We start from the raw sequence: 13,592 nt of genomic DNA, 5'->3' as shown, positions 1-13,592 counted from the left end.
GTGGGGGGCATGGGGAAGTGGAGCAGCCGGACTAGGAGACTGGGTTGTTTGTCGAGAGTGCTGGCTTCCAGTTGCCCAAGCAGAACTCAGCTGATACAAGCCAGTCTCCCAGAGAACAAATGTTGAACAGCTCCAGCTGGAATCCATTTTAGATTTCCAGCATTTTCCCAGGAGTGATCCGAGGGCATCGTGTGTCCTAGAGAGCAAAGGCAGAGGTACTTTGTCCATCAGCTAGTAGGATGCCCCAGTGGTCACAACTCTGTCTTAGCAGCCTAGGCACACAGAGGGGGCAGGGGAGGGAACCCTGGGTGCTGTGTGCAGAGGAGAGGTGGTGGGGGTGTCCATCTCAGTGTTTCCCCCCCTATCCATCCTTGCTGTCCTTTCTCTCAGAGCTGCACAGCAAACTGCAGTCCTCCGAGGCGGAGGTGAAGAGCAAGTGCGAGGAGCTGACCGGTCTCCATGGGCAGCTCGAAGAGGCAAGGGCCGAGAACTCGCAGCTCACGGAGAGAATCCGGTCCATTGAGGCCCTGCTGGAGGCGGGCCAGGCCCGGGACACCCAGGCCGCCCAGGTCAGCCTGGGGAAGGGGAGGGAGAAGGCCACAGTCCATCCTGCCGAGTAGAGAGGGCTGACAGTGGATGGGGCCCTGTCCTGACTAGTTGGCACGAGGGGCTGGTCTCACAGTGACCACGGCGCTTTTTGTCTCTCGTTCCAGGCCAGCCAGGCGGAGCAGCAGGCCCGGTAAGTGGAAACGGAGGGCCACAGCCTCAGCACGGGGCAGTCAGGCTCTTGCCTTTCCCCGCTCCCTCCAGTGGCCCTGAGGACAGGGAGCAGACCTGGGCGGGAACGAGGGTCATCCTTGCAAAGAGCTCCTTGCCTCCTCTGGAGGAGCGAGACTCATCTGTGTGGAGAGTGGCAGGTGCCTCAGCCAGGGTAGTTTGCTGACCTCTGAATGGGCCAGGTGTGGCTTTAGACTGGATGGTCAGGGAAGCCTCTCTGAGGCAGGGGGAATGTTCAAGCCAAGTCTGGATGACGGGAAGGGAGGGGCTGGTCTCATAAAGACCAGGAAGAGGCAGAATGGAGGCAGACCTTATGCCTCCTCCCGTCTGTCCATCCATCCGTGTCTTGGACGAAGGACTAGCTGGTCAGAGGGTCTCCAAGGCGAGCGAGGGTTACACACCCAGATGGAGAACCCGGGTTGGGGGAGGGGGTCACTCGGCTTTCTGCCCAGATTTGTGATGTCAGTGCAGTTGGGAGCTAAGTCACAGGATTGTCCACAAGGTAAACTTCACTGCTGACAGACCTTGTTTTCTCTCGGCGTTGGTGAGTGACCCAGCACCAGGCTGTGCTCGGAGGACTGTTTGTTTGCTGTTGCTAAGGCTGGAGCCAACACCTGGGGGGAATGGCTTGAGTTGTGGGGCTCAGAGTCCCTGGCCATCACCTCTGGAACACGCATCCCTGGGCAGATGGCCACAGGCTTGGGAGCTGGGTCCTGGCTGCCATGGCCAGGGCTCCACACGGTAGCCACCGGCAGAGAGGCATGAAGGGTGGCCCAGACTGTCAGCTGACAAGGTTCCCTGGGCGGCTGCCAGTGAGTCACCGCCCCTGTGCCTCCTCAGGCCCTGGCCCCTGGTTCTTTCTTAGCTTCAGGCTCTGTGTTTGGGGGCTGAGGAAGGAAGCCAGAGAGCCCAAAATGCCTTGTGGAAGACCCAGAACCAAGCTCTCCATGTCCGTTTCCCAGTGTGCTGCTTCGCAGAAAGCTCAGGTGGACTTCGTTTCTCATGGTATTTGTTGGAGCAGAGAGGTTGTGTTTGATTAGGGCTTTTTGGGTTTTGGGGTTTGTTTGTTTTTTTTTTACTTTTGTATTTTAAGATCAGATTCTTGGACCACACAGGGAGCACACAGCAAATGTGTAGGGTGCTTAAGTCACATTGCAAATATGGTTAATCCTCATTTTTTGCAGCGTGCAGATGTGTTTAGCAGAAATTGGTTTTTTAAGTGTTCTGAATTTGTCAGAAAATTGTGTCTAGGTCAGGCCGTCCTGTTCTGGGTGGAGATGAGTGATCCCACCCAGGTGTTCTGGAACTCGGGCAGTGGCCACCCGGGGGGGTGATTGTCGGCGTGTCCTTGCCACGTGCCTGCTGCCTCCTCCTCCTCGGGGTCTCGTTCTTTTGGGTTTGCTCATGGGGTGGTTTGCTGCAGGCGCTTACGTGACGCAGGGGGCTTGAGGGAAAAGCTGTGAGGGCTCCCGGCACAGCTTCAAGGATGGGGTCAAAGGTTCCTTGGGCCTGAAAGCAAGGCCCAAGGAGTCAACTGACTTGAAGGCCTTCCTGACAGCCGGTTTAGAGTAACGAGGTGAGGCAGTGCCATGGTGGGAGCTGCTCCCAGGCAGGGTGCTCAGCCCGCACTTAGATTGCTCAGCCCTAAGATGCGTTAGAATGGTGGTTTTCAAAACGTTTTTGACCGTGGCCCATGAGAACAAATACAGATCAGTATGTCCTCATCGGGCTGGCAGTGGCCCCCTGAGGCTGGCAGCAGCCCCTTCTGGTGGGCACATCCTCGGGTGGGGGCTTCCTTCCCAATTTCGAGTCCAAGTTAATCACTTCTAGACTTTAGATTTCACGTGTTCCTCAGACCTTCCCTGTCCTAAAACTTAATGTAGAACCTGACATACGAAAGTGCCTGTTTGAAGCCTGCTCCTTGGAATGGCTAGTCCAGCTCTAGCAGTATCAGCCTCTCACTCTGTGGATGGTGAGGGTGCTCGAAGCCCACTGGGCTCTTGAGTGTGGAGAGAAGCATGAAAAGATGGGACTGACATCTCACCTGTGCCATGGTGTCTGGGGGTAATCTGGGGCTGATTCCCGGAGCCTGGGCAGAGACCTGAGGGAGGAGCCTTTGGGTCTCTGCAGACTTAGGTTTTGGATGAAGGATGGTTCTGCCGTACCCGGTGGAGAACAGTAGCGTCCAGAGTCTTGGTTGGGGGCTGGGGGGGAAGGGGACAGCACCACATGAGTCTCCTGCTCAGCAGTCCCGTGAGAAGGCCCCGCCCCTGTCTCCGGAGGGCCAGCTGACATGTTCTGTGGGGACAGAGCAGGACCAGGTCGAGCAGGAGCTGCGTACCAGGGGACAGGGCTCGGTTCACTAGAAGGGAAAGCTGGCTGGGTACATCCCTTCCCTGGCCGCCCTGGCTGCTCTGACCTCTGCGGCCCCAGCGGCCCATGTCACCAGGCAGAACTCGGGTGGCCTTTTGGGGCTGCATGCAGCCAGGACCCCGGGCCATTGGGATGAGTGGGGAGGATGGGGCGGGGGTGGTTCCACGGGCTCCCCTGAAAGCTTGTGCCCCGTGAGGTGGTTGGGGGCAGCGGGGGTGGACTGACCCCAGCCGAGTGGCTCAGGGTGGGCGTCTGAGCAGCAGAAGGGGCCCTGCGGAGACAGGGCCTGGGGACACTGTGGGCACTGGGAGCCCAGCGGTGCCGTCCCTCTCTCCCTTCAGCCTCAAGGAGCTGGAGTCCCAGGTGCGGTGCTTGGAGGAGGAGGCCACTGAGCTCAAGGAGGCCGTTGAGCAGCAGAAAGGGAAGAACAACGTGAGTGCTGAGGGGCACGGGCGTGAGGCTGGGCTTGTGTGAACCAGGAAGGGGGTCGGCTACCTCTTCACGTCCCATCGTGCTGCTCGTGGCTGGAAGCCTGCCGACTTCCGGGGGCTTGGCGAGGCCTCCTTTCCCCTTGGGTCCATCACGTTCCCAGGGCTGCCGCCCACCGGGTGGGCTTGGGTCCTGTGCCCAAGCGAGGAGCCCCCTCCCCCCCGTACTGCCAGCCCGTGATGGGGTTGGGATGTCCCGCTTGGTCTGGTCTGGGGCACGTTGGTCGCCTTGGAGTGGGGAGGCTGGTGTCGGGAGAAGGGGATAGAAAAGCCCCTTTCCTCTGCAGGGCGTGCAGCGGGGTCTTAGCTGCATCCTCCCGGCCAGGCTGCCCCTCACTGCTCCTCACACAGCCCAGGCTCGCTGGCTGCCCCATCTGCTCTTCCCCGGGGAGCCCCCGCCTGCACCTCCCTGGGCCTGGCATGGCCAGAGCCACTCAGCGGTGGCAGGAGCCTCTGTCTGAGGAGCCAGGCTGACCCTCTCTTCTGTCTCCTTCATCCTAGAACCTCCCTGAAAGGACGCGCACCTCCTCACGCCCTTGTACCACAGCCACTCCGTAGCGGGCTGCCCCAGGGAGGCCCACAACATGGGCCAAGAGAAAGGGCATTTTGTCCCTTCGCAGCTCCCTGTGGGCTCCCAAGTGAGGGTCGGGGACGGTCCTCCCTCCCTGCTGAGCCTGGCCAAGGCAGCTTATGGGGGATGTGTTGGCGGCTGCCCCCACCTGGCCACTGACCTTTCCCACATCTCCCCCCAGGACCTCCGAGAGAAGAACTGGAAGGCCATGGAGGCCCTGGCCTCGGCCGAGAGAGCCTGCGAGGAGAAGCTACGCTCCTTGACCCAGGGCAAGGTCAGAGAGTCCCGCGCACTCAGCCTCACCTGCTGGCTTAGCAAACCACATGAAACACACAAACTGTACAGAGCAGCCTTGGCCGTGGAGCCTCAGAAACCCATGCCAGGGGCCCCGGGGCCGTCAGACGGTGTGCCCTGTGCCCCTGCACCTTCCTCCTTGCCCTCCTCCTCACCCTTCCTTTGCTTCCTTTCCCCTTGAGATGAAGGGGGAAACGTACTCTTGGTGCCTTCTCTCAGCTGGGCCCTTTGCCGGCAGGGCACAGAGACAGGCGGTGGGGGCTGTGAGTGAGTCCACGGTTGGGCTGTCCTGTGGACTTGCTTCGTGTTGTTTCCCCCCTGCCACTTTCTCGGGGCCTCTGCAGTCGTGGCCCTGAGGGTTCTGTGACCGGGCTTTACAGTAAACCACAGAGGGAAGGCTGTCTTCAGCAGCAAGCACTTGGTCCCTGGAGCCCGATGGGTCCCGAGCTCTGCGCCACCCAGGTGGGGGGATTGTGGGTGTCTCTGTGTTCAGGGCCCCCACGTTGCCTCTGGAGCCCTGGGCCGAGAGCCAGTGCTGAACTCTGGTGGGGGCGGGGGGCGGGGGGAAGGTGGCCCGTGCCGGTGGCCAGTGAGGGCCTCGCCCACCCCCTCTTGTGGCGTGTGTCCGTCCTTGATGAGAGGCCCCGGGCAGCCAGCCCTCCCCTCCCAGCCTCGCTCATGCAGAAGGCATGTCTGTCCTGTTATCATGAGCTTTGCAGGGACTTTCATGAGCTTCCCAGGAAGCCTGAAGGTTGTATCAGCCAAGGCCCCAAGTCGAGGCGGGAGGTGGAGAGCTGGCCTCAGGTCCTGCTGGGGCACCTCCCCAGAAGTGACCCGGGAGCCTGTTGGCCTTTTGTGACAAAGGCAGGAGCTGTGGTGGGAGGCGGCACCTGGCTTGCTCCCAGCCATGCAGCCGGCCTCCAGGGCCTCTGGCCCTGGCCTTGGACTGACATGACCCCCAGGGTCTGACGGGGGTCCTGAGGTCAGGGATCCACAGCAGGCCACTGGCATCGGGGCCCCAAGCTGCATCGCTGGGTGAGCCAAGAAGGGTCTGCTTCTGAGACTCGCGTCCAGATCCCATGGGTGCTGTGGTCAGGCCGGGCGTCTGTTGGTCATGCACGTTTCAGAACGCCGCTCGAAGGCCCTAATCCAGTCGGAGTTCTGGTGCCCCCTCAGGTCTCCAGCTGAGCCATGATCTTGGCGGGCCAGCAGCAGGCTCAATCTGCCAGCGACGGGTGGTTAGATAAGACTTTCTTTTAGCCAGAAACCTCCCCGGGGTCTGGGGAAGGGGTATTACGTGTCCCCAGGGACACATGTGCTGTGCTGGGCTTCGCTTCATAGCCCCTTCCATCCTCCTTCCATCCCTTGCTTGCACTTTGTGCTGGAGCCTTAAGGAGGATGGGTGGGGTCTGGCCTGGCACAGCCAGCCAGGGTGAGTCAGACTTCAGAGGAGACGTGACCCCCACGGAGCCCTTAGCCCTTCTGGGTGGGTTCCTCCCTTCGCAGATTGTGGCTGCTGATCCTTGCCCCTCTGTGGCTGCTGGGCGCGGCCCCTCCTGGCCGGCGGTAGCCCCTAAGTGGTGGCCATTGGGACATGCACCTCTCCTCCGTCTGTCTCCTCCCTGGCCCCCACAGCAGCTTGGTCGTCCACGCACACACATGCACGCACGCACAAGCTTGTGTGGAGAGCTCTAAAACTGACAACCGATTGTGGGTGGGTTCCTGCTGGGAGGTGGCAGGGGAGCCTGCGCCTGCCCCGTGGGCTAGCTTGCCATGTCCCTCCAGCCGAGCGGAGGTCACTTAAAACTGACCCAGCACAGGGGCGCCTGGGTGGCTCAGTTGGCTAAGCGACTGCCTTCGGCTCGGGTCATGATCCCGGAGTCCCAGGATCGAGTCCCACATCAGGCTCCCAGCTCAGCGGGGAGCTGCTTCTCCCTCTGACCCTCTCCCCTCTTATGCTGTTTCTCCCCTCTCATGCTGTTTCTCTCTCTCTCTCTCTCTCTCAAATAAATAAACAAAATCTTTAAAATAAAAAACTGACCCAGCACAGGCCGTGGCCAGAACCCGTTGCCGAGGTTGAGCCCCACCCCACCGCCCCCATCAGCCCCGTGGCGCCGCCCGCCTTCTCCTTTGATCCTGTCCCCCCTGCCAAAGAGCTGAGGTGGGGCCCAGTCATCTCCACAGACACGCCCTGGGGTTGCCCCAAAGCGCGGGGCTGAAGGCCACCCTCCCCTCTCCTCCAGGAGGAATCAGAGAAGCAGCTCAGCCTGATGGAGGCACAGACCAAGGAGGCCCTGTCGGCTCTGCTACCGGCGCTGTCCAGCTCAGCGCCCCAGGTAGGAGGCGGGGGGGCGGCCCCCAGGGGACCCTGCTGCCCGGAGGGAGTGTCTCTGGGCCCCACCTTGCACGTGTGCTTGCAGAGTTACACTGAGTGGCTGCAGGAGCTCCGAGAGAAGGGCCCCGAGCTGCTGAAGCAGCCGCCGGCTAGCACAGAGCCCTCGTCGGTGAGCACGGCTGCCCCCCCTGCCCTGCCCCATCGCCGGGGCCACCGCTGTCCCCTTTGCTGGCCCCTGGCCCCAGCGCCCAGAGTTGTCTCCTTGGGCAGCGGGGCGAAACCTTTGTGTCTGGCTAACCGGAGCCCTTTCTGCCCCCAGGACTTGGCCTCCAAGCTGAGAGAGGCTGAGGAGACCCAGAACAATCTGCAGGTCGAGTGTGACCAGTACCGCACCATCCTGGCAGAGACGGTAGGGCTCGTAGCTGGGTGTCCCTCAAGGGCTGCAGGGAAGCTTGCAGAACCTGCAGGCAGGGGGCGGGCCAGTGGCCTTGGGGAAGAGAGCCCTGGGTTCAAGATGCTGGCTGTGTGTGACCTTGGGCAAGTCACAGCCCCTCCCTAGGCCCCATTTCTCTGGCTGAGCGGTAAGGGGGATGAGGGAGGGGCTCAGGCCTTCACCGCTTCTGAGCTGACGAGGGGGCTGGGTTGCGGGTTTGGGGCTGGCTCTCCGGGGGGTTGGGGTGCAGAGACAGCCACGACACGGAACAGACTGGGGAAGGAAGAGATGAGCGTGCGGCTGGTGGCCGGCGTGAAGCCACACTGTCTCTGTGACTTCAGGAGCCATGCTAGGTCCAGCCCTCCTGCCTGACCCCACCCCGCGCTTCTTGCCCCGGGGCCACTGAGGTCAGTGCCGGTGGCAAACCTCACCGAGGTGAGAGTCCTGGTGGCTTCCCTCGTGGGGCCCGCAGTCTGCATTTGCACCCTGGCAGAGACCCCACTCCGGGACTGACCCACCTGCCTCCCGCCGTGACACCGTGACAGAATCAGCGCAGCCATCGCAGGGGAGCCGGGGGGCAGGAGCTCGCAGCCGTGTTCATGGGGTCAGGGTCTCCGGGGAGGGGGCCAGCCTCAGCGTCCCGTTCCCCTAGGAGGGCATGCTCAAAGACCTGCAGAAGAGCGTGGAGGAGGAGGAGCGCGTGTGGAAGGCCAAAGTGAGCGCCACGGAGCAGGAACTCCAGAAGGTACAGGAAGGGCCCTGAGACCCTGTCCCAGGGTCAGTGACACAGGTGTCGCTTGGGGGGTGGGGGTCCTCCTACCCTAGGAATTCAAACATAACTTACCGGAGACTCACAGCTAGGTCAGAAGTTATCAAAACTAGAGGGAAAGCCCATGGGGGGGGGGGCGTGGTGGCGTTCCCGTGGGTCTCTTGGGAGACAGGGGGCGAGTTTGCTGGGTTTTGGTGACACCACATCAAGTGGGACTGTGGAGTGACAGCTGACTCTTCAGTCTCAAGAGCCCCCCTCCCCCCAAGGAAGAGGCTGCCGGTCACCCTTGAGGTGGGCGGGCACCACTGGGCTTTCCCAGGGAGGGGGCCCATCCTGCTCGGGTCCTGGGACCGTCCCCTTCCAGGGGCTCAGGTATGATGAGGCCTTCCCCTTGCTTGGCAGTCACGGGTCACAGTGAAACATCTGGAAGGCATTGTAGAGAAGCTAAAAGGAGAACTTGAAAGTTCAGAGCAGGTAGGTGCGGGGCTCTGCCCAGTGGGCCGCTCCTTATTACAGAGGCCCTTGTAGTTACTTTTCCCTCGTGGACTGCGCATGTCTTGAGGGAGGCGAAGGGGTCTTGTCAGTCCTGCTCTTCCTCCATGAGGGCCACTCACAGGCTCCGCGGCCCGAGGCAGCCGTGGGGCCCCGGTGCACGGTGGCTTCTGCGGGGGCCGCGTCGCGGGAGGAGTGCGAGGTGGCCCCAGTGCTCTCTGCAGACACCCCGTCAGCCCTGGCCTTCTAGAGGGTGCCCCTGGCATCCACCTGGCAAGCCAATCTAAAGCTCTGCTCTCCGCCCCTGCTGAGGCTGAGAACACGCCTAGGCCCGGGAGTTTGGGAAGGTGTTTTGTTGCCGGGGACTCGTCTCTGCCTGTCCTTGGTTGACCCGTTGCCGACAGGCCATGGGTGGGCTCCCAGCCCTTACCCCTGGGCAGCCAGACTTGTCGCCCTGTCACCCTGTTCCCTGTGGTCACTGCCTCCTGCGGGCCCGCTGGGGGCGTCTGACGCGCGTGTGCGTGTGCCCGTCCAGGTGAGGGAGCACACCTCACATCTGGAGGCAGAGCTGGAGAAGCACATGGCGGCCGCCAGCGCCGAGTGCCAGAACTACGCCAAGGAGGTGGCGGGGGTGAGTCCGCCCATGGGGTCCCCGGCCGCTCGGCGTTTCTCCTCCTCCCTTGGCTTGCTGTCACCTGAGCGCGGAGTCTGGGTTCTCAGGCTTCGGCCCTGGCCTCGGGCCGGCTGACCGAGGTGTGGCAGGGGGCAGATTGCAGTGAGACGGCCCCACGGACAGCGCAGCCTTCTGAGGAGAATTCTCTCCCTGGCCTGGGGACACCGTTTCGGGGACAGATGGGTTTAAATCTGATACTGGCTTCTGGCTGCTCAGAAGCCAAAAGCACAAGCCTGCCCCCTCCCCGCCATGCTGGTTTGATCTCAGACTTCAGGCCTCTTTTACAAGACAGTCTGTAAAGGAAAATCCAAGCCAGGCATGTAGTGGATTCTGTCTTCCCAATGTCTTCAAGAAAGACAGTGGTTCCGGAAGGCCTAAGAGCCCCCGCCTCCCTGCTGTGCTCTGATGTTCTCGGGTGGTGGGTTACAGCGACGGGTCCTGTTCGCTTGTCTGACTGGTTTTCTCCTTTTCCCCGTCACCTGGGTCCATTTCCTCTCCAAGTTGAGGCAACTTTTATTAGAATCTCAATCTCAGCTGGATACAGCCAAGAGTGAAGCCCAGAAACAAAGCGATGAGCTCGCCCTGGTGAGTGAGCGTGGAGAGGAGCGGGTGTGTGCCCGGGCGTGCGTGCGTGCGTGTGGTTAACTGGCCAGTCGTGTTTCTCCACCCCGTCAAGGGTAACGCGGCGTGGTGGAGGGGAGGTGTGCGCCGATCCAGCATTAGTGGCAGACTTTTTTTTTTTTTTTAAATTTTTTTTTTTGTCAGATAGACACACGGGGATAGGGAACACAAACAGGGGGAGTGGGAGAAGGAGAAGCAGGCTTCCTGCTGAGCAGGGAGCCCAATGCGGGGCTCGATCCCAGGACCCTGGGACCATGACCTGAGCTGAAGGCAGACGCTTAACGACTGAGCCACCCAGGCGCCCCTAGGGGCAGGCTTTGATGGGTCCTGCTGGAGGGGCTGCAAGCTGGGGGGTGGCTGCCGGGACCAGTGCTCACGCTCCACTTCCTGTGGCCCTGGGGGAAGGGGCTGGGAGCTCAGGGCTGGGGCTGGGGGCAGTCCCGCTCCCTGTGAGACCTGTGGCTCAGACCAGTTCGGTCAAACCTGTGGGCGTGCCCGGAGGCCTGCCGTACCCCAGGGCGGGGGCCGGACAGGGGTGCTGCCTTGGCAGAGGTGTGGGGCTCCCTGCCATGCAGGTGGCCTCAGGTCCTCCTAGCTGTCCGCTTTGGTGGCTGACGCACTCCCTGGCCCCTGGCGAGGTCAGCCAGGCCTCACGGAGGAGGGCCTCCCCCACGCCAGGACCAGCCCCGGGGCTTCGGCCACAGCCCGTGCTGCTGGATTTGCAGCCTTTCCTAAAATCTTGAGTTAGTCATTACCACTTAGAAATTGGCAGTTTTGGGAAGACAAACACACGTCTGGTTTTTGGAGAAGAGCCGGCAGATCTGGTCCGGGGTGCGGGCACTCCCCCCAGCAGCCACCGCCGAGCCACGAGCAGCCCCTGCACTGGGGCACGTGCTCCAGACCCCCCAGCATGCCCATGCTTATTCAGGCCTCACCCAGGGCCGGCACACCAGAGAGCGGGCACCATCCGGGCCGAGTCGCCTGAGCCCGAGGGCCACTCACCAAAGCCATGATGGCCTACGCCGGGTCTGGGTGACGGGACCTGGGCGTGCCGCCCGGGTGGGGGTCATGGGCAGAGAAAACCCCTGAATTCTTCATCACAGGCCTGCCCATCTTGGTGTCACCTTTGGGGGGCTGCTGTTGGGAGGGAGGGAAGCTGGGGGGCAGGCCTGCCGATGTCCTTTGGCGCAGTGCCTCTTGGAGGGGGCCCGAGACCATCCAAGGCCCCCTGGGGAGCTTGTACTGAGGGCCCACCCTGATCCCGACTAGAACCTTCACCCGAGCTTCGTGGGTGATGCAGCTGCTGCTTCAGATCGGAGGCCCCGTGGCCTGGGGGCCCCCCCGGTGTGTCACCTGCCCTCCAGGGGTGGAGCCCTGATGTGAGGGGACCTTATTAGGCAGGTGCCCTCTCCTCATCTTTCCTAGACCCTAAAGAGGGCTCTGAACAGTTGACTGCACCTGAAAGGGATCCGGGACCTCGGCGGTGCTGTTTGTACCGAGCCCGTGCGCCGCCTCTCACTTCCTTTTCGGTTCCTTAGCTGTGTGTGTGCCATGTCCGTCAGCGGTCACCTTGCTCCGCGGAGGGCTCAACGGCTGGCCTTGGAGCAGAGCACAGGGATGGCCCCTAGGCCTCAGTTTGGCTCTGGGTGAGGGGTCATGGTTGCCAGACCAGGTCCCCCATGGGGCTTCAGCCATCGGGAGCATCTGCCGCCCTCCCGAGGGGGTCTGTGCGCGCGCGTGTGCACGGTGGCCCTGTGTCCGGCTGTGATTGGCACAAACCCCCCACCCCTCCCTGTTTCAGGTCAGGCAGCAGTTGAGTGAGATGAAGAGCCACGTAGAGGATGGTGACGTAGCTGGGTCCCCAGCTGCCCCCCCAGCAGAGCAGGACCCCGTCGAGGTTAGGGCGGTGAGCCGGTCCCCAGATGTCTGTCACTAACAGCCCGTGTGGGCCCCCTCCCGCCCATTTGGAGAGCAAGGGCGGCAGGCCACTGTTCCGGCTGAACGCTGGCTGCTACTGGCTGCCACTCGCGGCCCCCACCGCCTGCTCTGTCCTCCCCCCGCCCAGTCAGGGGCCGCCCAGGTTCTGAGGAAGCCCCAGAGCAGAGGAAAGGGCAGGAAGTGGCCCCGTAGAGAGGTATCAGGCGCTGGATCCTAACCATGTGTGCGGGAGGGGTGGGAGGGCGAGTCAGGGAGGCCGGGCCTGCGGTTAGGGAGTCTGGTCTCCGCTGTGGCCCTTGCTGCGACGTCCCTTGCAGGGCGCTTGCTCTCCAGACTTCTGACCCAAATAATTGCGGTTGAGAGCCCTCCCCAGGGGCCTGTCCCCAGAGGAGCAGCTGTGGGGACGGAGTTACGTGGCTGGGGCTTGCACTGTGGCTCTTGCTAAAGGCACCCGGGGTCAGCAGAGGTCCTAGTAGCGCCCTTCTTCAGTCCCCCAGCTCTGTCCCTGCGGGCGGAGGCACCATCTCCCCAAAGGGGGAAGCTCTGGGAATGGGGGCAGCCGGAGGCAGGGAGAGGCTGAGGGAGCGCCAGTTGCAGCTAGAAGTGGAGGCTGCCCAGAGCTGCGGTCCCCGCGGGGGTCCTTCCCCAGCTTCCCACAGTCTGTGTGTGGTGTTTCCACACAGCTGAAGACGCAGCTGGAGCGCACGGAAGCCACCCTGGAGGGCGAGCAGGCGCTGCGCCAGAAGCTCACAGCCGAGTTTGAGGAGGTCAGGCCCTGCCCCTGCAGCCCCCGGTGCACCAGGGCCAGTGGGGATGGGGGTCGGGACTCTGAGGGGCCGTCCGGCCTCGGCCCCCCCACTCCTCCACCTTGAACCCGTGTCCCGCGGCGGACCTGTGGGATGTGCCTGTGGGGTGTGCAGGGCCTCCTGCCCATGGCCTCCTGCCCTGTCTCCACCAAGGCTCAGAGCTCGGCGTGTCGGCTCCAGGCAGAGCTGGAGAAGCTCCGCGGCATGGGGTCCCTCGAGTCTTCAGAAGCAGAGGAGGTCTCGCAGCTGAAGGTAGAAGTGGGGGGGGGTCAGGAAAGGAGGGCCACCAGGGGCCGGCTCTTGCCACCAGCTTCCCAGGGTCACTATCTGGGGTGGGAGGGGGAGAGGAGCCCTCTTGAAGCCCCTTGAGCAGGGTCCAGCCTCATTTGGTGGTGATGGGGGGTGGCGGGATCCCTAAATCCCCAAGGTCACGCTGGGCAGCCGCTAGTTAGTGTGGCTCTGTCCAGGAAGTAAAACTGTCACAGCAGCCCCAGTGCACCGCGGGAGCTCCCCAGTGTTACAGGAAGCTGGTGGTGGGGCACGGACCGCAGCTGCACGCCTCTGGAGGACTCCCGGTTCGCGGGCAGCGGGGCCCTTTGGGTAGAGCCAGGTGCTCCTTCTGCTGTGTGCCGCGTGTTGGCTCATCCCCTTGGACCCTCTGACCCCCAGGAGAGACTGGAAAAAGAGAAGAAATTAACCAGTGACCTGGGACGCGCTGCCACCAAATTACAGGAGCTTCTGAAGACAACCCAGGAGCAGCTGGTGAAGGAGAGCAAGATGGTGAAGGAGCTGCAGGGGCAGCTGGACAAAACCGTGAGTGTCCCGGCCCTGCCCACAGCCTCGGCTCCCCCAGCCCCTGGAGGTGGGCCCGCCCCCCGCAGCAGCGAGGCCCCAGGACTCCTGGGCTGCAGGGCAGATAGGAGACCCAGGCCTGGGGGCGGGACGTAGTAGGGACAGCCTCCTGAAAGCAGGTGGCAGGACCCCGCAGCCTTCCGGACCCAGCCCCCACCCTTCCGCAGTCC

General features: G+C 62.7%; 1 protein-coding gene across 8 annotated transcripts in view; it reads left to right on the top strand.

The window, feature by feature from the left end:
* The window catches only part of RRBP1 (ribosome binding protein 1), a 64,051-nt gene that overhangs the window by 49,577 nt on the left and 882 nt on the right, over positions 1-13,592 (top strand). For 3 of the 8 annotated variants that reach the window (XM_073878424.1, XM_073878422.1, XM_025876881.2), the window contains exons 9-23: positions 391-569; positions 714-739; positions 3,492-3,582; positions 4,391-4,483; positions 6,747-6,839; positions 6,924-7,007; positions 7,158-7,247; positions 7,924-8,016; positions 8,443-8,514; positions 9,068-9,163; positions 9,707-9,790; positions 11,628-11,723; positions 12,448-12,531; positions 12,724-12,822; positions 13,240-13,383. In XM_073878424.1, coding sequence (XP_073734525.1) covers positions 391-569; positions 714-739; positions 3,492-3,582; positions 4,391-4,483; positions 6,747-6,839; positions 6,924-7,007; positions 7,158-7,247; positions 7,924-8,016; positions 8,443-8,514; positions 9,068-9,163; positions 9,707-9,790; positions 11,628-11,723; positions 12,448-12,531; positions 12,724-12,822; positions 13,240-13,383 — 1,424 coding nt within the window. Of the gene's footprint in view, positions 1-390; positions 570-713; positions 740-3,491; positions 3,583-4,390; positions 4,484-6,746; positions 6,840-6,923; positions 7,008-7,157; positions 7,248-7,923; positions 8,017-8,442; positions 8,515-9,067; positions 9,164-9,706; positions 9,791-11,627; positions 11,733-12,447; positions 12,532-12,723; positions 12,823-13,239; positions 13,384-13,592 lie in introns of all 8 variants that reach the window. The other 5 variants (XM_073878423.1, XM_073878421.1, XM_073878427.1 and 2 more) reach the window with 3 other exon arrangements.

The sequence above is a fragment of the Callorhinus ursinus genome, unplaced genomic scaffold (genome assembly GCF_003265705.2).
Source record: "Callorhinus ursinus isolate GAN/ISIS: 27379988/994484 unplaced genomic scaffold, GSC_fseal_2.0 scaffold29, whole genome shotgun sequence".
Taxonomy (NCBI): Eukaryota; Metazoa; Chordata; class Mammalia; order Carnivora; family Otariidae; genus Callorhinus; species Callorhinus ursinus.
This window is presented reverse-complemented; position numbering and strand designations above follow the sequence as displayed.